Here is a 20,025-nt window from a genome sequence, read left to right as displayed (position 1 = left end):
CTCTCTCTCTCTCTCTCTCTCTCTCTCTCTCTCTCTCTCTCTCTCGCAAGGTTTTAGTGCCCTGTAAACGCAGCACTACAGGCAGATGTACGAAAGGCGAAGGGTGGCCTGTCACTGTATCTCTTCTGGGGAAAAACAGCACCTGCTGAATTTCTGTCTCAGTTCTGAATACCACAGAACTTTAAAAAAAGATGCATGGTTTTGCATACAAATGTCTATTTTGTAATGTTCTAGCGGAGTTGCTTTTTCAAGATCTGCCTTTTAGACATCATGGACATATAAACACGGGGATGTGGGGCTGGCTGTGTAAATAGGTGGCAAGATTAAGAACAAGTCCAAAATGCTAAGGCCAACCCCCAAATGCAAAGAACTGTCCAATTATCAGGAGAGGAGGAAGCATATATGAACTGTAAAGGGGTGCTAGGCACAAAATAAAGAGTCTATGTTATTCTTAATGTCATCTGGAACAGCTAGGAAAAGCCTTACGCTATGGTTTGCAAGGCAGAATTATGAATAATCAAGGATTTAGCAAAAGATAATTCATGGCCCTTGATTGTTTTTCTTAGTGGCTTGCTCCTTTCTTGGTGCCTTCAAATATGCAGAGCTACATTTTTGTTGCCTATTGCACTAGTCTATTGCTTGCATATTTGTAAAAAACAAAACAAAAAGGCCCATAAACGCCATCTCATTTCAAAAGGCGTTGGTGCTGTTTCATCTGTGGCAATGACCCCATAAAGCCCAGCCATCCACTCTTCAGGAGAAACAAGTAGCTTCCAGATTGGTGTATCTTGTAAGTCTTGCATGACATTGCTCTGCTCAAAGTGTCCTTTGCAAGCACTTACTGCTGAAAACTAATTCTTCTGATACATGGGAGATCAGAGAGGAGCACAGGGCACATCAAAAGCAGGTCTAGATGCCATCAGTGTTTCTTTCCATTTAGAACTGAACTAGCAGGAGAAACAAACTTGCTGAATTGGCTCATCCCAAATGCGCTACAGAATAGGTAAGCCCATGTCTTGCCATAATACCAGAGTCTGTTCTGCTTGTAGTGAGTTTAAGAGAAATTAAAAGCTGCGCTTCAAAATATGCTTACTAAATACATTTACTCAGTATAGCTTCTGATAATATATGCTTGAAACCTGACTTTGAAAATAGCTGACCAGCATGAGGACAAGTATATTAATGGTAGTTTGAACATGTTTCACTATTTGCATCCTCCGTAAGCCTGCTATATTCACTTAATGAGGGCTGCTTTGTTACCATACCCAGTGGCAACCGGCAAATGGCTGCTTCCTGACTCTTGAACGCTGTGGAATGCTGATTTCTTTCTTGCTTAAACTGAGCAAACAAGCAAAAAAAATCTGCGGAAATCATCTACACAATGTGAACAAACAAGCAAGATGCACCTACTGTAGCTCATGTAGTCCTCGAAGAACATGTTCGTGTCCGTGGTGAGCTCCAGGTGGTGTAAAGAGGGCCCCCTTTTACCAACCTGTCCCAAGCCGGCACCACAAATGGTCTGTGTACTTTGCACCAAGCTGCCACCCGCTCTTATCTCAAAATACTAGAGACGCTGGAGTCAGGGTCCAGTGATGAAAGGTGACGCTTCAGGTTTGCTCTCTTCCAGCCAATTAAAGAGAATTATTTCTGGAGGATAACAGCTTAAATAGTGATCTAAACAAATCACCAGAGGCAGAGAACCAGCTTCTCTATTTGTCCACGGTTTGCTTTAAGAACTCCGTTCAACATTCTTTCCACTGAACCTAATCGGGGCAGGCCAGGGACTGGCTCTGGATTCAAGAAAAGCCACATTGGATTATACATATGGCAAACACTGAGACTTTCTACTGGAGCGCTTGCATTTCTTTCTGCTATTTTCTACCGTGAAGCTAGTGGAGTTGACATCCAGGATCCAGAAGTGCAGCAAGTCATAAAACGTATTTTTTATTTAAAATGTTTCTGTACTGTGCCAAATTAGCCTAATGGCTTTCAGGTCAATTTACAATTTAAACTGAGTAGCAGAAATAACTCCATATAATTCCTTTTGTCAGTATGTTGCTATAGTTTGAGTTCAAAATGTTAAATGCTCAGCCTGTGTTTTGTTTTTCAAAATAGTAGTGACGTACAATCATTGCTGTTTTAAGACATCCAGAATATAGGTATGATAACAGAGAAATGAAGGCAGGGAAAAAGTAACTTGATTTACAACTGAAAAAATGCATGTGGCCATAATACGGTCCAAAATCTTAAATGACTTAGCCATTCTATTCCCTATTTCTGCCAGCAATTCATAGTTAGAAGGAATCCAAACCAGAAAGAGTCTTAACCAGAAGACTGGGCTAAAGCTGTTAGTGCTGGTGCAGAAACCTTTCTTTCCATTGAAGCGATCTGTGAACACTTGAGTGGATGGTTTTAACTTCTCATTTCCTCCATGCTACCTTTCCGTGCTTCTGGATAACCCTTTAGCTGCTCTGCAGTAATTAGCACTGGACTTTTGTTGCAACCAACATCCAAATTCCATTTCAGAAAAGCTCTTAGGGGGAGGCATGTTCCAGTAGCAGATGCGTCAAACAACAAAAGGTCCAAAATACCACAGTTTAATGTAAAGTTCTTATTTAAGCCTGAGGAGTGACATTTCAGCCTTTTAGAATTGTGTCAAACTGCACAAAAGCAAAACAAACCCAGTTATTTAGGGAAAGGGGGTATGGCCATTTAGAACCCCAGAAGACCAGACTGGCACCCTTAGTGCTCTTGGGCTACTCAGTTCCACTGATGTTTAGTGCATGAATTACAAGATGTTTGGAAGGGACCCCGAACCCTTTCCTCCAGTGTTGTCTCCTTAGCTGTTTTTTTTTTAAAGCTTATGTGGAACTATGGCTTGGATAAAACTGGTAGAAGCATGGAGTAAAGTTTAGGGAGTTCATCAAGCACCCCCTACACCCCTTTTCTCCATAATTCAAAGTCTTGTTTCTCCCACTGAAAAGTTAAGTTTGATATCCAGCTTAGAAACAGAATTCCAAGGTGTATGGGGTACAAGTGAGTGGATAGAAACTCTGTTGATGTTTAGATGTTCAAAGCATCCTATGCCCTTTTCACAAGGGCTCACTGCATGTCTGCAGACACATCTTGCCTTCCCTTAAGTTAGTCTTCCCTGTAGAAATGAAAAACGGTAAATGGAAATACTTCTTTTCTCATTGCAATCTTTGTGTGGTGTCACTTTGTCATAGATTCATCTTCTGAACATTTGTAACATTATGATTACTAAGAGGAAGCTAAAATATCATTACCTATTTTGATATACACCCTATTTTCTCAATTCAAAAGGGGGGATGAAGTAAATTGCCTACATAACCCTAACCCATAGCCATGATGAGAACAGATATGAGACCAACAAAGCTGTTCTTTGCTTAAGTTGGTCAGTCTGGGTTAATATTTGGTTCAAAATACTTCCACACAAGACTCAAGGAGGTTCAGTTGATGCCTCTTCATGACAATTTGTAAAGAGAGAACAGGTCCTGCCACTCCTTGCTGTAGGTTTCAGTGTCTCTTCCCAAAATTCGTGGCTCCTTCAGCCTTCACCAGGGGCAGCACAAATGCCAAAGACAGCTTGCTGTGCTCTGCTCTTCAGAGCCATAACTGGGAGAAAGAAATTACTTTATTGTTATGCTTTTAATGGGGAGGAATTATTTTATTGGGCCTTGTTTAGCACTTTTTCTTTTAAATTGGTTGCTTTTGTCAGCTGCTTCAAGTGCCATTTTTTCACAGAGTGGTAGAGTACAAAGCAAATACAAAGTAAGAATCACAAGTGCATTTATTAACTGAAACAGGCTGCCTGGAATGAGAACAGCTCAGTGTAACATTTAAGTTTTGGGAAGTGAGTGTTACAGTGCATCCGAAGCCATCATGGTCAAGGCTGGTGAAGCTCGCAATGGCTGGCATGCTGGGCTTGTGCCAAGGATTCAAATCCTCCCACTGCAGCTTACCTGCTCCCTTGCAGGGAAGAGAAAATGCACAATTGCCCCATTTGATGTATTCACATCATCACTGATCACAATTGTACTGTGAAGCTACAAGCATCTTGACTATTTCTGAAAGTCATACATGTTGGCAGATTCTCAACTGAGGCTGCTAGCAAGAGGCAGAGGGAAAGCAAATGTCAGCTCTGGCCAAGTGGATGGGAACGCAGGAGTGGTTCTTTCTCCCCATCCAGCATTTTTCAGCAGACCTACCTTTGGAATGGCAGCTGATATCATGTGGGTTTATGGACAGGTGAGAAGATTGTAGCAGGTTCTACCAAAACAGCTAATAAACACACTTGACTGAATGAGGTACCACAGACTTTTATTTGTTTACAACGTTTGGATTTTTTGCACCATACATCATAATCAAAGCCATCTTACAAAGAGAACAGACGAGTGTATTTTTGCACCTATAGCTACATTCCATATCTTGGCAATGATACAGTGATGGCAGCAAGCATCAGATACACATCAAGGGGGATGATGCTATTTAGCCAGATGCTTTACTTTCTTTACAAGCACAGTGGGAAGTAGACAAAGGTCAAGGGCCACGCTGAACTTTTTGGAGTTTTATCAGTCAAGGCAATACAGGATGGAACCACATCGTTTTGACAGCTTGAGTGACCTATTCATTCCTCTGTGCTGCACTACATGTGTTAGCCCTTAAGGACCTACGGCATTCTTTGTTCTTCCAGGAGAGTAAACATGGCTGCAGGAGCACAATAGTAGAGACCATGCTTTCCATGCAGCAAGGCACAGATTCAAGCCCTACTATCTCAAGATAAAATGGTCTTATTGCTAGTTTCATGTCTTCTCCAAAGGGAGAGGCAATAAAAACTAAATATCAAGCAGCTGGCTTATCACTAGTTACAAGAAAATAAAGATGCCTGAATTAGCATCATGTACCACCCAAACATTTGCTGAAATGTCATTATTTTCCCTCTCTTTGGAAATGGAATGATTTTTCATATCAATGGCAGTGATTTTCTGTTGGTTCAAAGAATCACAGAGCTGGGAAGAACCCAGGATTATTCAGTCCAAGCCTTCCTGGCGAGATCCAGCACTATCCAGCCACCAGGTCCAGAGAGATCAAGTCGAGTAATTCAGGCAACTGAGCCCCCAGACAGAACATTTAAGAATGAAGATCTTAGTTTAGATCACAGTGTTCCAAATCGCCTGCAGATACCAGGACTCAACTGTTACCCGGGCCACACTTCTTGGTTTCAGCTTGCTGTGTGAGAGATGCTCATCCAAAATTAGAGAAGCAAACACATTTTTACATTTAATCATATTTGCAATCACATCACAGAAATACAAAAGGTGCACAGCATCTCTTCATGTGGTGAGGAAGGGCTATTCTGATGGTCAGAATCCTTCAGGATTCATGTGTCTTGCCATAACTAAGCAAGAAGCTTTACAGTTTCATGGTATTACACATGATGCTCTGCAGACCCCATAGAAGAGTTTAGGAAAGCCCCATTTTTACTTATTGTAAAAATAGGTATTGTACCTATTGTACTTATTGTAGTTATTGTACAATATTGTAGTTATTGTACTTACTATAAGGCACCACTGAATTTGACTATTTCTATAGATTAGTCATAGGTATTGTTGAAATTGAATAGGAATCAAGACCACCGTTAGGCGTGTTTTAAAACAAAGATTAAGATGTTTAAAGGCAAAGGCAGCAAACTGTAACCTATTTACTCCAGTGTAGTCTGGTGGGTTGTGAATTACTGCTTATCAAAAAACAATTATAATTGGACCAGATAATATTTACACTTTCTCTCATTTATGTTTTTATTGGTCCACAGCAACATGCAGGCCATATGTCTGTATGTAGCTTCAGTTTTGGAGAAAGTGTGATAACAGAAAAATGGAATTGAAACACACATCATTGCAAAGCTTCTGAAAATGCCCTGGGGGTAGCGACATAACAACAGCATAGCACCATTCTCAGCATTTCACTGATTATTTCCATAATATGGTTCAGCAGGTTTAAAAGGCCATGGAAAAGTTAGTGTTTCATACAGAATCCATCCATACACAATAAACATGCTCTGATTTTTGTGTAGTGTCCTCCAATATGCTATTTGGAGACGCTTGCTTGCTGTTCAGGATTAAGGTGAAACTTCTTCAAATGAATTTTTTGAGGAATAATATTTACAGAGGAGGGTAAATATTATCTTATCCTCAATGAGATCTGGTTCCTCTTTCAATAGTCTTTTAGAAGGATGCCTCACCAACCTTTTAGAATTCTTTAACAATGTTACTCACCCCAAACTCCTAACTGAACCGAGCATTCACAAGGTAAGATGGCAGGCTTCCTTCTGGATCAATAACTGGCCAGAAGCACAGCAAATGGAAAGAAGGAATGACTCGACAGTGTCCGCCATGGATGGAAGCTGAGGAGCGAGGGCTGTCCCGCAAGGATCTGCGCTGGCACTGTCTGGATTTCAGTAATTCATAAGCATTCTGGAGTCTGGGGTGAGCCATGAGGTAGTCAAGTTTGCTGATGACATCAAAGTAGTCAGTATGGTAAGATCTCAAACAGACAGTAAAGAACTCTAGAATAACCTCTTCAAATTGAGTGAATGGTCAAAAGAATAAAAAAGTAAAATAAAATATAAAATAGTGCATGTTGGGGTGGAAAACAAGCAAGCAAAATCCTTATTTTTCATAGAATGGCTGCAGCTGTCCAGGAAAAGTTCACTCAAAAAGCTGACTCAATGTGCAGCAATGGTGAAAAAAAGCCAGTCTGATGTTAGGAATTTTTAGGAAAATAGAAAATAAAACTGCCTAGTTCATCATGCTTTTTATAGTGTAGTCAGATTTGAAAGTCCATTGGAACTCTGTTTGCTCTCTTTCAAAAGGGATTTCTTAGCACTAGAAATGGTGTGGAAAAGAACAAAATTATTGAGAAGATTGAAGAGTCTTATTAGGAAAGGCTAAAGCATTTAGCTGTTTTCAGTTTCAAAAAATGGTGCTTAAAGAGGTGCATGACAGACTATTATCATTTTTTTTTTTAGTATCAGTAACAAACAATACAAAATTGGAACGGAAGAAGGAAGCACATTTCCCACAACACAACATACGGAATGCATTGTCTGTGGAGGTAGCGATGGCCACTAGCATAGAAGCACAACCGCCAATGTGCTGTAATGGCTAAGACTCAGGAGATCCGGGTTCCAGTGCCCACTCAGTCATGGAACCAAACAGGTGACATTGGGCCAGTCACACTCTCAGCCCAACCCACCTCACAGGGTTGTTGTTGTGAGGAAAAGTTTGAAGGAGCAGAGTTACGTAAGCTGCTTTGAGGTCCTTGGAAGGAAAAGGGTGGGATATAATGAATAATGAAACAATGTTTAAGAAAGGGTGAAACAGATTCAGAGGAAAGGTTTATCAATAGCTATTAGTCACAACAGCCAAAGAGAACCTCTCATCCCATTGCTATCTGGACACCCACATCCCATATTTCGCTTAATTGTTCATAGAAATCCAGATTATCTCTAGAGATTTCTGCAAGACTGGACTGTGCTTGCTTTGCTACTAAGTTATACAGAACCTTGCATGAAGATCAGGCAAAAAGCCACTCTGCCCTGGGCCTGGGGTTGAAAAATTAAGGGGAGACAGCTACTGTGTGGATACTGAAAGTTGGGAGAGGGAGAGGGTGAGGGAGAGAGAGGAGTTGCTTATATGAAAGAGTCTTCCTCTTTGTTATGTTCTTTGCTTATATGAAAGAGTCTTCCTCTTTGTTATGTTCTTTGCAAACAGTGAGAAGTATTAACTTAATGGATCTTTCCAAATGACAAGTTCTCATTCTTGAGAGATCGTTAGACCTGGCAAAGGCTGCATTCCTAAAGCCTCACTTCACAAGCAACAAAACAAGCAACGAAAAGAGAGCAATGGGGGCAGCCTTCACTGAGAAGTCAGAGGACTCTTGAGAGCTCTAGGTTTGGTAATGATCCGTGGGGCTCCTGCGTCCTCATGGTCATGGTGCTGCTCATTAACAAAAGGGTATTCTAGCTTCCCAGGAATACTCTAGTGAGAAGGCAGGCTGCTATCTCGCTGATCCACCATTAGAGGAAAAACGCACAGGCCTGAAAGCCCAAACTAAAGTGAGCTGCAGAGGGGATCCGTTTGGTCTGGCTATAATACATTCCATGTGTCGTCAGTTAGCCAGCATCAAATAAGTTAAGAGAGCTCTAATTAAAAATATGTCTTTTTATATTATATATAAAAGAGGTTATGCATATGTTTTCATTTGATAAAAATTTCACCTTAATTTAAAAAATAAATCAAGAGCAACAAAAACACTTTTTCTGTAAAGAATAGCACCATTTTTCTGCTCCAGCCGAAGCAGCCCACACACGCAGGCACACGCACACACGCAGGCACACGCACACAAAACGGTGCTGCAGGCAGCAGAAATGGCAGCAAGGAGAGCCCTGGACCAAAGGTACTGTGTGTGGACGTCCAAGACCTTGTGCGGGTTAAGTATATGTTGGGAGCCTCAAAAGCTGGGCCACTTCTTTTGGTCAGTTCTCCAGTTCTCCCAGAGTAGGAAACCCACTTCAGAGTTTATATATTTCTGTTCTTATTCAGTGTGCTGCCACCTGCCCAAAACATAAAATATTATTTAACAATTAGGAGCTGGATCCAGCATCATGACACCACAAGAGCTACTGCATAGGGAATGGAAGTTTTGTCTCCCATTTCCTGCCTACTGCCTACATACCCCGACATCTTGGAGGGCTTCCGGGAGGTGGAGGGAGACTCCAGAAGTGGCCATGCTGCATGCAGCAGCCATTACTTGTGGTTCTGCAATGCTGAATCTACGAGCAGAAAGAAGTGCCTGGCAGGCCTTTGCCAGTTCTCACCTGTGTCTGCCTGTGGCTTGCACTGGAGCTCACAGTCCTCCTTAGAGCTGAAGCGGTTGAGGTTTCCCCTGCAACCACTGTAGATGAAGGGCCGACACTCAGATACTCTCTGGTTGTAGTACCAATTCAGTGTGTATTTGCTGCAGTTTCCTTCTTCCAGAGGCAAAGTGCATGGCTCAGCTGAAAGGAGGGGGAAATAGAACAGAACTATACTTGGAATTTTTTCTAAAGGACTTACGCATCTTCTCTCATATGTTACACTTAGCATACGAGAGAACCTCAACAGAAAACACTGCACAGCTTCTCTAGTGCCCCGGCATCACTGTAAGATAATGCAGGAGTAAGATGGAAAGGAGTCACAGAGGATTAAAGGTGACCAGTCTGAGCCTTACACTCACGTATATTCTCATTCAAGTATCTGAGCCTCAAGACTGGTATTAAGCATGGTCAGCATCAGAGGGTGCCTGACAGCTTCTGAGTTAAGCCTGGAAATCCTGATACCTGCCACCAATCCCTAAGCTGTAGCCATCAGAATTTGCTTATTGGTGTGAAACAGCTTCTCATGTCTTGTTTTCCATGATGACCTTCTCTTCTCCAGAAGTCGGCTTGGTGGAGTTCCTCATAGGAGGAATTGCTTGTTTGGGGACTGTGGGAATTAGTTCTAGGTGTACAGTTGTAGCGACAACAGTTCTGCCAGACCAAACTATCGGTGGACTATCATGATCCAATTCATACTGATTTTAAGGTAAGGACTCGGCTAGCTTCTGAGAAGTTGGCCACATGGCTCCTGCTGACACAATGACTTGTCCCTGTTGTATTTGCGTGCTTGATACTTGCCGGCACTCTTCAGAAAAATATGCCAGTTGCAGGTGCAAGTTCTGTACTGTGCTGTCATGTTCTTACTCTGTAGCTTTTGGGGGTAAATTCTGTGACATCCCAGGGTGTTGCTCACTCATGCAGAGTACAGAAGACGATGCACCAGGAGCAACATTGGAGAAATGCGGCTAGAGATGCATGCCATTTTTCTCTCTTGACAGTTTCAAGCAAAATGCCTTCAAGAGCCAGACCTGTTGGCCACCAGGTTTATGCCTCTTCTAAAAAGATTCTAAGGATTGGCAAATGACAGCTCTACTAAGAATACTACTCAAAGATTGGAGAAGTTACAGCATGGGTCCTTAGAAAAGTACGAGAGGCTGCATACCTCTCACAAGTCTCATATTCTTCATCTTGGCCTGGATCAGACTTCCTCAACCACTGCAACACCCATCAACCCCAACCCCCTGGCCAAAGGTCGGGGTGATGTGAGTTGTAGTCTGAACAGCACTAGGTTGATTGTCTTGGAAGTAAGCACTAGATAATTGTCTTGATTCTTCATCGTCTCAGAAACAGGAGGAACAAAGGGATCTGAACTCCAAGAGGATGGAAGGAAAGGCAATGACGGCCCCTTTGAGAGAAAGGCCATATGGCAGATCTGCCTCTTACCTTCCTCAGAAGGAGCTCTCTTTTGCCATCCATGCTTGGGAGCTGCCCTTGGGACCATTACTTCTACAAACAGGGAGCAGAGTACTGGTTTAAGAAGTCATGGACCTAGGAGGAGCTTCCAGCATCATTTTCCCCAACTGCTCCCCAGTGAAAACAAGGAACAGAATGGCTTGCGTATGGATGTGACTTCCGGTAAGTCCTAGAATTTATTTCTGGGGCAGCAGGGTGAGTGGGTGGGTGAAGAACAGAGGGGAGCTCCTCATGCATTATGGGCAAAAGGGAAAGGTGAACAGTGGCCATTATCTCAACCATGTGCCTTTTCTGAAGCAAGTTTTAAAGCTGCAAAAATGGGCTTTGTTCTATGGATACAGTTTGCATAGTAAAAAAAATATCCTGGAAACTTTCAAGAAAAGATAGGAGTGAAGCATAAGCCCCTTCCTGCTGACAACTTACTATTGACTGGCCACTTTTAGTGAGAAAGGAGTTCCACAAGCTCCTAGTCCATGTCATGCATCTATCACACATTCACCTCATCTGTTTGAAAACTCTGGTTGACTAGCTTAACATTTAAGTTTTAATGCTAATTTTAAAATCTACCAGACTTGCAGCTACAGTGGCCAAGATTTACTGCAGCTACCGGGGACAGCAATAATCAGTGTTAATGAAGTTTATTGATTCCAACATAGAATAAACAGGTTTCTTTCAACCCACTATCATTTCACAGAAGTTAACTTTGCCTGCCTTTGGTCTCTGCCTCATTGCTGCACCAGACACTGGACTCTGGATCCGGACTTAGTCACACTTAGAGTAAACCTGCTGAAATAAATGGAGCTTGTAAACCTTCACTAATATCAGTCATATTAATTTCAGTGGGTCTGTCCTAAGCATGGCTAACTCTGGATCCAAGCCGTGTGGTTTTTATTAGATGGCTAAAATAGGCGTCCAGATCTGTCAGATACCCATTTTTCCCCCAAGGGAAGAAAAGCCGTGCCACTGATTCTACAATTCTAAGGCATTTTCTTTTTTTTACTTCTGTGGCAAGTCTGCCAACTTGTGGTCACAGTGAAGAATGTAGCAGTAGTGATGGCAGCGAATGAAAAGACAACTGATCACTTTGCCCAAATTTCTAAGCAGTCTCCAGGCTAACACATTTTTGTTAATAATTTCCAGTGGTTTCAAGGAAGAGCCCAGTGATTCGGGCTGTGAGACCCACACCCAAGGGGCGGCTGGGGCATGCGTGTTGGGGGCCGCAGGTGCCTTCAGAGATGCTCTGTGGACGGGTGGTGCTCACCATCCCTCAGCATAGGGCTTTCTGTCCCATCTGCTCCCAGGCCCTCTTCATAGTCCTCCTCTGTGTAGATGTACTGATATTCAGGATCAGCTATGTTCACTACGTTTTGGGCTTGGCCCCCTACAAAACAGGAATGGCTGGTTCAGAAGGACTCCAAGAAGAGAAGGTGGCAAAGAAGGAACAGCAGCTGCAACAACAAATTTCCATGCCTGAGCAGGATCACTCTTTCTTTCTGAGAATGTGGCAGATTACAGGGCCACTTTTAGTTAGAGGATGCTGACGCTGGCACACTGGCCTCATCTGATACGCAAAGCTAGAAGTTCCTGTTGCTCCATAACCATTTGCCAGTCTGTGCCTTAGGACAAGCACCACAGCACAGGGGTCGGATCTCAGCGTCCCCGGAAAGGGCACCCAGCATGCCTGACAAGCAGCAGTCGTGCACTCACTACGCATCATTTCTCGTGCTGCTCATGTGAGAGGTGGCCTGCATTTGGGCCTCGTCTGGAAATGCCACGAATGTAATTTCCTTATTTCCAGGAGTATGTTACTTGTTGTAACACAAGGAGCAAAGGGTCTTATGGACGGTTCGTCTTGAACTCATAACTTGTTGGTCATTAACAAATTATTGCAACTTAGATTTTTGTTCTCCTGAGCCTGCTTGTTCAGAGATCTGCAGCTAATTCCTCACAAGCTGGTAGATACATAAGTAAGAAGAGGCATGCATTTGCTGAAGATGACTTTGGTCTCCAAATTATATCCCGTAGCACATTTGTTAGTCCCGATGGCACCCACAAGACCCCTCATTATTTTTTAGTACAGAGCTGATTCTTAAGGGGAGCAGGGTGGGCAATCACCTGGCATGCTCAGTGATGCAGAAGCGCCAAGCGACCCCCAGGCAGGCAGGAGAACGAGTGGCCGGGCAAGGCTTGGCAAAGGAGAAAGCACTGACCAGTCCAGGCTGCAGCCACATGCTGTTTTAAGTCACAGGACTTCCCCAAGTGCGTTGAAACAGGGTGCTGAAGCAATCCATTCATTAACTCAGGTGTATACACAGCCAAAAAGGACACTGGAGCAGTTAGAGGCTTGCCCCATTTCATGCCGTTCAGGAACCACAGGGTAGTATGAGGTGGGGTGAGAGAAATAGCTGCACGTTGCCCGGGGGGCCAAAATATCTGCCTTTTTCATTAAACTCACCATACATTAGACATTGGCAAAAAACTGTCCTGCATTCAAGAAAGCAAGTTTACTGCCGAATACTGCTTCTTCGACAGCTTGCATATTCCTTACGGCTCGTGTAACAAGAAGTGAAAATACACAGGAGATTGGCAGAGATGGGTAGAAATTCTATGCACTGCTAAGAGAGAAGATGCCATGCACAAGAAATGCCAAGAGACAAGACTCACCTTCCTCTTCTTCAGCATGAGACAATTTAAGCACAGGGACTATTTGAGCATTAACAGACTGGAACGGTTGGGTGGATGGATAGTTGGAGAGGACACCTGGGAGGGGCAAGGTCACAATGCAGACATCAACAGGCACATAATAACTAGCGCGCTGCTTGCTTCTCACCAGCAGGCAAGACACACAGGCAGGCCACCAGCCAAGGCTCAAGAGCCACATTCTTGCTGCCCAGTTCCACAAACATCAGGCATGAAATATGACAGGCAAAAGGCATTTCCAAATGATGTTTCTGTAACGGATCAGTTGGAATGAGGAAGGATGAAGCGCCATTTCTCTACATCCTCCCAGGCCAATGCAATTTTTGTTTCAGCCGGATGTTCCCACCCCAGTGGCAGAGGAACTCCTGGAAAGCTCCTCCAAAGCATGGACAAATGTTATACTATTTGTGGGCCACAAAGAGTGCTCTTCAATGTTGGCTTGTTTGGGTGGATCAGTACTTCAGCAATACTCAACAAAGCATGGAAAGCTTCTACTCATACGCCACAGAAAGTCGATGCCAGGGAAACAAGTAAGTACAGCACCTGAAGCTCCCAGCTACGCAGCATTTTGATGAAGGTTGACTTCTTGCTCAAACATAAAGGTGAGCATCAACACCAAGAAGCTCTGTGAATCCTTCCTATACCTTTGGCAGTCCAGTTCTGACCACAGTGCTGCCCACCCCCCACCCCCACACAGCTGGGCGATTAAGGCCTCCTGCTATCTGGAGTTAACTTTTAGAAACCTGTTTTACTTCCAAGCAACATGTATTTTCTGGGTACGTGGGATGCCCCTGCCTTCCTGATCCGCTGTGCAATGCTGAGTGCCTCTGAAAAGTCTCCTCGTCCTCCTTGCACCCACCTCCCCACATCCTGCCCCACCACTCACGCACTCGCTCGCTTCTCCTCTGGGAAGAAACCAATAGCAGTGAATGACATATCCACGGATTTCTGAAGTGTGACAATCTTTGATCCAATGGACAGGCGTCTTGCATTTCAACTAGGAAAGGAGGGACTGCGCCCCAGCTTAGCCGTGGCCTTGCAGGGGCTGAAACGGCACATCCTGTGGCAGACTCTGTCTGGGAACACGAGTGACTGCCAAGAGCTGATGGGGAGATGGAGGCCCTGGGGGAGAGAGGCCGTGGGTGCAGGAGAGTGCCACTGCTCCCTGGGTGCCTGTCTCTAGCCACTCTCCTCTGCCGTGCAGTGTTTGCCACAGCTGGAGGTGGAGTGGGGGAGCGTGGCTGGCAGAGCACGGGTCAAGTGCCTCCCCTGCCCAGTGCCAGTGCTGGCTCCAAGCATTTGAAGGTCCTTCAGGCAAGATGTCCTCCGTCGGTCCCCTGCCTCAACACCACCCTCCCCAGCGGCTCCGGCTCCTCTTCCTCCCTCTCCATTGCCACCGCTTGCCTGCTTGACAGGCAGAGAGCCAGTGAGCAAGTTGGCATGGGCATCTCCTCCTCCTCCTCCTCCTCCTCACCACAGTTGCTTCAGCCAGAGCAGGAGGCAGCTGAGCAACCAGAGGCTGTCATGGTGAAGAGGAGGCACAGCTCCAGGGACACCTTGGGAGTGGGCCTCTGCTGGGACGGAAACCCCTGGTAGGTGGGCAGTCGTGCCTATCTTGGCACCAGCCAGGCAACTACTTCTCCCTCTCCTCCGAATGATGACTCTCTCTCTCTCTATGGCTTTCTAGATATTTAGTGGAGACCCTATTCGGTGGCTCTCTGCCAAAGATCTATTTTGTCCTTGAGACATTCGCATCCGCTTTCTGTTCCCTGTTTACAAAATGACTTGTCCTGCCTACTTCATAAGGTTGTTTGTGAGGCTGAATGAGATGGTTTATTAAAAAATGAGAATTTAAAAAATATCTCTGAATGTAAATCTGACAGGACAGGGCTATATTCTAAATAACTAATATTAAAACCAAACAAACTAGAAAGTAATATGCCTTGGTTCCCATGAATTCATTAGTTACTGAACAGGAATCGATCAGCTTTCAGTGTACTGGTTATCTACTTCATCCAAAGATCAGCTCTGAATGTCCTGGCAACTCTCAGCAATGCTGCATATTTGGGAGCACAAACACTACGCAAGTGCCAGCGATGTGCTGGGTGTTACTCATTACCACTGGCCACTACTACAGATGCTGCTAGAGAAAGGAAGGCAGCTAACAACATCCACAATACTCACGCCGCTCAGGAAGTGGCAACTGTCCCCCACAAGCTGAAAAACAAGCAAGGAGGTGATTAATTCCTCAAGGTACCCACACTTGGAGTCTCTGCCCTCACATGCTGAAGACCCAGCTGGAAGTTAGACGGAGGACCTACGAGCAGATCTCCCATCTGCCAATAGAATTCCCTGCGTGGCCGTGCTGGCTGGGGATGATGGGAGTGCTGCCCAAGACATCTGAAGGGCATGCGACTGGGGAAGGTTACCCCAGGGCAAAACATAGGACAGAGGTACCGGGGATCAGAGGTTAGGGAGTGCGGGGGGCCTTACCGCAGTGCTGGCTCATCTCCTGCCTGACAAACTGCCTGAGCTCTTCTTCCTGTACAAGGGACAATGCAAAGTTTGCTCAGCTCCATGTCCCTGCTGCGACTCTTCCATGCAAGGCATACTCAGGGAGAAAGCAGCAAAACCTCCCGCATCCGGACATCCCAGTGCAAGGGTACAATCAGACGGGAAAGGAGAGAATATCCTGCAGCATGCAGGACAAGAGTGCTGGACCAACCCTAATGATTCCTTGCCCAGAGGAAGAAGAATGATGGCATTGGTCATCTTTGGTGCGCCTGCGCGCACGCGCGCACACACACGAACACATGCTAAGCCCCACCCAAACCATGGATTTGATTCAGAATTTCACACCAGAAGCCTGAAACGTCTCCCCTCCTCCTCACCGTCATGCCAGGCACTCCTTTCTCTCCTCTGGGGCCATCAAGTCCTGGGTTTCCCTGTCAAAAGGTCAGAAAGTTGTTCACTCAACCAGGAGGACTGTGCGCTGAGAAATACACCTGCGTTTAGGGACACCTATGTCATAAACCCAGAGAAGGCACTGCTTGCTGATAAGCACTTCTGGCTGAGAGTCTCATGCTGAATGTCATGTGGCTGACAGCCACACATCCCATCATCCCCCCACCTTGCTCCGAATGTCTTCTCTTTTGCACTACTTCTGTGTAGAAGATTCCCCAGCTCCAGCCTCCTTCTCTTTTGCCCCCATTGCCTCTCCACACCCCTACAGAACCTGCATCTGAAGAGGGAGGCTGTCAGTCATGCTGTAAGACATTGTTTCACCTTTAAGCTGCCACAAGGCTCCTCGTTTGCTTTGTGCCTTCGTTTGCATCTGTCCAGCTCTGTCTTGCGCAGTCTGTGGCACCACTCTCCCCACAACCTCTGCCCCCCAGGATTCCTTAGAAATGCTGACACTGGGATACCACTAATTGCAATGCTGCTGCCATCACACAGAGCCAGCGTTTGACTTGGAGACAGACTTGATCTTCAAATATTTACCTATTATCCAAGCATTTAGGAGTGGCCTTTCATGTAGAAATTGAGACATGCAACAAAGTAGCGAAACCATTTCTTTAAAAAGAAAACGGGAAGTGGCAACAAGCTTCCTTTCAAATGGAATCTTCTAACTTCAGCGGCAAAGTCCTTGGGCAACTTGGTTCAATAGATCAAACTCCACAGTGACAAACAGGATGGCACGTTTAGGAGAATAATCTGGTAAACCAGACCAAATGCTAAATCAGAACTGGCGCTGTTTACACATCCCTACTTAACGCCAAGGCAAGCAAAGCACCCCTGCAGCTAAGCTACACAGAAGATATTTAGGACCTTCTTACAAACCTGTTCTCCTCTTTCTCCTGGCACACCTGGGGCTCCTCGGGCACCTACAACTGACTCCCCCGGGGGTCCTCTTTCACCCTGCAACAGGAAATCGAATGCAGCAGAACAGTCTTGCCAAGATGGAAAACTGGAGGAAGAGGACTCTGGTCCACAAAAGCTTACGCCATAATATATCTATTATATTAGATATATTATAGATATCTCTCAGGTATCTCATAATATATCTATTAGTCCCTCAGGTGCTTTGGTGCTCCTAGAGACACATCAAATGCTCACTGGATAATGCCTGTGATATCAGCAACGAAGCACAACATGCTCCTCTGTCCCGTGACATCATAACCTTTCATTTCATTTATTTCTTTCCAAATCAAACCACCCCTGTTGTACCAGTCAAGCTTGGGAGTGCTTATCTAGCTCTTTTCAAAGAAATACAAAGGACAGCCAAAGAGCTATGCCAACAGTGGAAGTTGGGGATCTGTTTCCTTACTGAGGAAACACAGACAGGGTTCAAGGGTAATGTCACTAAAGCCACGATGAAGAAGTGCCTGGGACAGACTTTGGCCCAGAGCAGAGGGAGACAACCTGGTTCTCCCCAGCTGCCTGGGACATAACGCTCATCAGCCCTTCACGCATGGCCAGTGGGAGGCTTTATGAGAGTTACAGTTCAGAATATCTGGAAGGCACGAGCGGCACACCCCAGCCTACGCCCAAGGCTCTCCCACTGCAAGTAGCTGGGCTGGGGGGACAACCCACAACAGGTCTTGAGAGCTGGCTGCCCTGTGCCTCCGTCCAGAATAGGAAGAAACGGGGAAAAGAAAATCTGGTCTAGTCCACTGCGCACTGTCTCTCTTTTGCGACCTGTAAGCAGCTTTGCAAGATGCAACCGGGGACAAAATCGTCTCCCAGGCAACCATGCACAAGATGTCTGATCAGCCAGAAGATGGGTCCTTACCTTCTGCCCCTGAATCCCTTCTGGGCCTTTGGGACCAATGTTGCCAGGGGGCCCAGGGGGGCCAGGGGGGCCATCACTGCCCCTGGGCCCTGGAGAACCAATGATGCCTGGAGCACCCTAAGGAAGAGAGAGAAGCATTAGGAGCAATCCTGACGCAGTGCTTTCAGCTGCGAGCTGAACCATCTGCCTTGCTTTTGAACAGGCTCAATATTCTGCTATGCTGGCCTGGAGGGCAAGAACAGGAATTTCTTCTAGCCCAACTGTTTCATCAACTTGCTGAGCAGGAGTTTAGTGTGCTTGTTTAGAGCAACGTTCTTCCCACTGGACAAGAAGCTGTTCGGGTCATTCCCTGTTATTTAAAGCTGGGGGAAAAGGATTTAACACAGGCAATTATAGCCCATTAACCATCAGTCATCTTTCTAAACTTTATGCAAAATATCTCCTGCTACAACTGGAGGACCAGGCTCTACAAATTGTACTTGCCTTTTCAGAGCAGGAGGACCATTTCAAACTGGCAAAGCCACGTTAGATAATATCTATATATACTGACACATCTTAAGCAAATATAATTTGTAGACTGATTATTATAGCTTTTGTAGGCCTTTCAAATGTTTTTTGATTTACTATTGCAGACTAAACTTTGGGAAATGTTCTTGTAGTGGCAATTTCTCTTTCATGAGAGATATCAAAGGCACATCAGTTCAGGGTGTCCTCTGACACGGGTGAGACTGCCTTCTGACCCTGCTTCACTTTCATTTCACAATGATGAAATCCAGTTACTCATCCTGGATTTCTAGTAGGCCAGGGGCTCCAACCCTTTTGGATCCAAAGGCACATTTACACAACTTTCACAGCCATACATTGCAACCGGGAAAAACATAGCCTTGACTATATGAACTTTTGCTGATAGCACATGTCTCTGCTTATTAGTAGGCGGTCTAGGAGCAAGCGTCTTTTAATTTCTTGGCTGCAGTCCCCATCTGCAGTGATCTTGGAGCTGAGGACTATAAAATCTGTCACTACCTCCATTTCTTCCCCATCTATTTGCCTGGAAATGAGAGGACCGGACACCATGATCTTAGTTTTCTTGATGCTGAGTTTCAAGTCAACTTTTGTGCTCTCCTCCTTCACCTGCATCAAGAGGCTCTTAAGTTCCTCCTGACTTTCTGCCATTAAAGTGGTACACTGATATGTCTACTAAAACACCTGGGCAATATTTGCAGGAGAAGCAGTATATTCATTACATGAATGAAGAGGTCTTTATAACATCTGTAATGCCCTAACCATAGCTGGATACTTAACAGTACATTAAAGTTTATAATGTAAATATTTTAGTATAGTTTTCTCCAGAAACTAAGGAAGCCTCAGTTGTTTGCATCTAGATACCTAAAAGAGAAATATCATCAGAAAGATTTAAATATCTGGAGGAATGAAAATGGAAATAAAGTAGCACCAGTTATCAAAGTGTCCAGGGCCAAAATATTGATACAGATACCTTATAATATCAAAATACGGTGCTAGGTTGAGGTGGAAAATTTGATAATATTCATAATAATTTTCTGAAAGTAACTACATCTCTTCCTAAATGAGTTTCTGTTTCATTGATTAGAAATGAAACAGACTGCAACCTGTCTGAAAAATGATTTTAGATCATTTATTAAAATGTATTCAAATACAACTTTTTAAACCATGCCCACTTCTGCTTCCTGGATAGGTCAAATTCACTATGATTCAGCTTCATACCATGGTCTGGATTTGAATAGTCCATTATCTTCAGACACTGTTTCCTTATGGAAGTGGAGGCCATACGATGGTGAGGAGTGTGGCAAACGGAAGAAGAGGCACAGAGTCCATGTGTGTGATGCAGAGAGACTACGAAGGAGGAGGCAGATGTGTAGTGGGGAGTGAAGCTTGCTTGGACATGGGGGAAGCTTTGCTGTCCCGGGTATTGTAGGTTTTTTCTTCAAGGCAGTCTCTGTGTTTTTGTGTTGGACCGAACACAGCTCTAATTAGCTGGGCAAGGCTGTGCTTGGGCCCCAACAGGACAACCAAAGGCTATTAACTTTACGTAGCAGTTAGGAGCTTCCTCAGCCATCGTTCCCAAAATTGTCCAACGTGGAAA

General features: G+C 44.7%; 3 protein-coding genes across 4 annotated transcripts in view; all 3 read right to left on the bottom strand.

Annotated features, from left to right (window-relative positions):
• The window catches only part of COPG1 (COPI coat complex subunit gamma 1), a 28,325-nt gene extending 26,858 nt beyond the window's left edge, over nt 1-1,467 (bottom strand). For both annotated transcript variants that reach the window (XM_044451615.1, XM_044451616.1), the window contains exon 1: nt 1,411-1,467. In XM_044451615.1, the coding sequence (XP_044307550.1) occupies nt 1,411-1,438 (28 nt within the window). In that variant the 5' untranslated portion in view covers nt 1,439-1,467. The remainder of the gene's footprint in view (nt 1-1,410) is intronic.
• Nucleotides 1,468-7,276: 5,809 nt separating this feature from the next.
• LOC123034275 (collagen alpha-1(VII) chain-like) lies at nt 7,277-14,047 on the bottom strand. Its single transcript, XM_044451520.1, has 5 exons — nt 14,002-14,047; nt 13,076-13,171; nt 11,673-11,792; nt 8,900-9,079; nt 7,277-8,635 (listed from the first exon to the last, which is right to left on the bottom strand). The coding sequence occupies exons 1-5, from the start codon at nt 14,045-14,047 to the stop codon at nt 8,601-8,603; spliced, it is 477 nt and encodes a 158-aa protein (XP_044307455.1). The 3' UTR covers nt 7,277-8,600.
• A 1,101-nt stretch (nt 14,048-15,148) lies between these two features.
• COL7A1 (collagen type VII alpha 1 chain) overlaps nt 15,149-20,025 on the bottom strand; it is a 117,202-nt gene continuing 112,325 nt past the window's right edge. The window contains exons 101-105 of the mRNA XM_044451519.1: nt 17,904-18,020; nt 16,952-17,029; nt 16,003-16,056; nt 15,605-15,653; nt 15,149-15,328 (exon numbers count right to left, since the gene is read on the bottom strand). Of these exons, the coding sequence (XP_044307454.1) occupies nt 15,273-15,328; nt 15,605-15,653; nt 16,003-16,056; nt 16,952-17,029; nt 17,904-18,020 (354 nt within the window). The 3' untranslated portion in view covers nt 15,149-15,272. The remainder of the gene's footprint in view (nt 15,329-15,604; nt 15,654-16,002; nt 16,057-16,951; nt 17,030-17,903; nt 18,021-20,025) is intronic.

This window comes from Varanus komodoensis, unplaced genomic scaffold (genome assembly GCF_004798865.1).
Source record: "Varanus komodoensis strain SLA01 unplaced genomic scaffold, ASM479886v1 scaffold6_2, whole genome shotgun sequence".
Lineage (NCBI taxonomy): Eukaryota > Metazoa > Chordata > Lepidosauria > Squamata > Varanidae > Varanus > Varanus komodoensis.
The sequence above is the reverse complement of the archived record's forward strand: the minus strand, read 5'-3'. Positions and strand labels throughout refer to the sequence as shown.

What these genes read in the sequence shown, in the direction of transcription:
- LOC123034275 (XM_044451520.1), bottom strand. Translation starts at nt 14,047, where the DNA reads ATGTCATTCACTGCTATTGGTTTCTTCCCAGAGGAGAAGCGAGCGA. An exon ending in AAGCCCTATGCTGAGGGATG is followed by an intron (nt 9,080 to 11,672) that starts GTGAGCACCACC and finishes CCCTCCTTTCAG; the next exon opens with CTGAGCCATGCACTTTGCCT. An exon ending in CAAGCCACAGGCAGACACAG is followed by an intron (nt 8,636 to 8,899) that starts GTGAGAACTGGC and finishes TGTTTTGGGCAG; the next exon opens with GTGGCAGCACACTGAATAAG.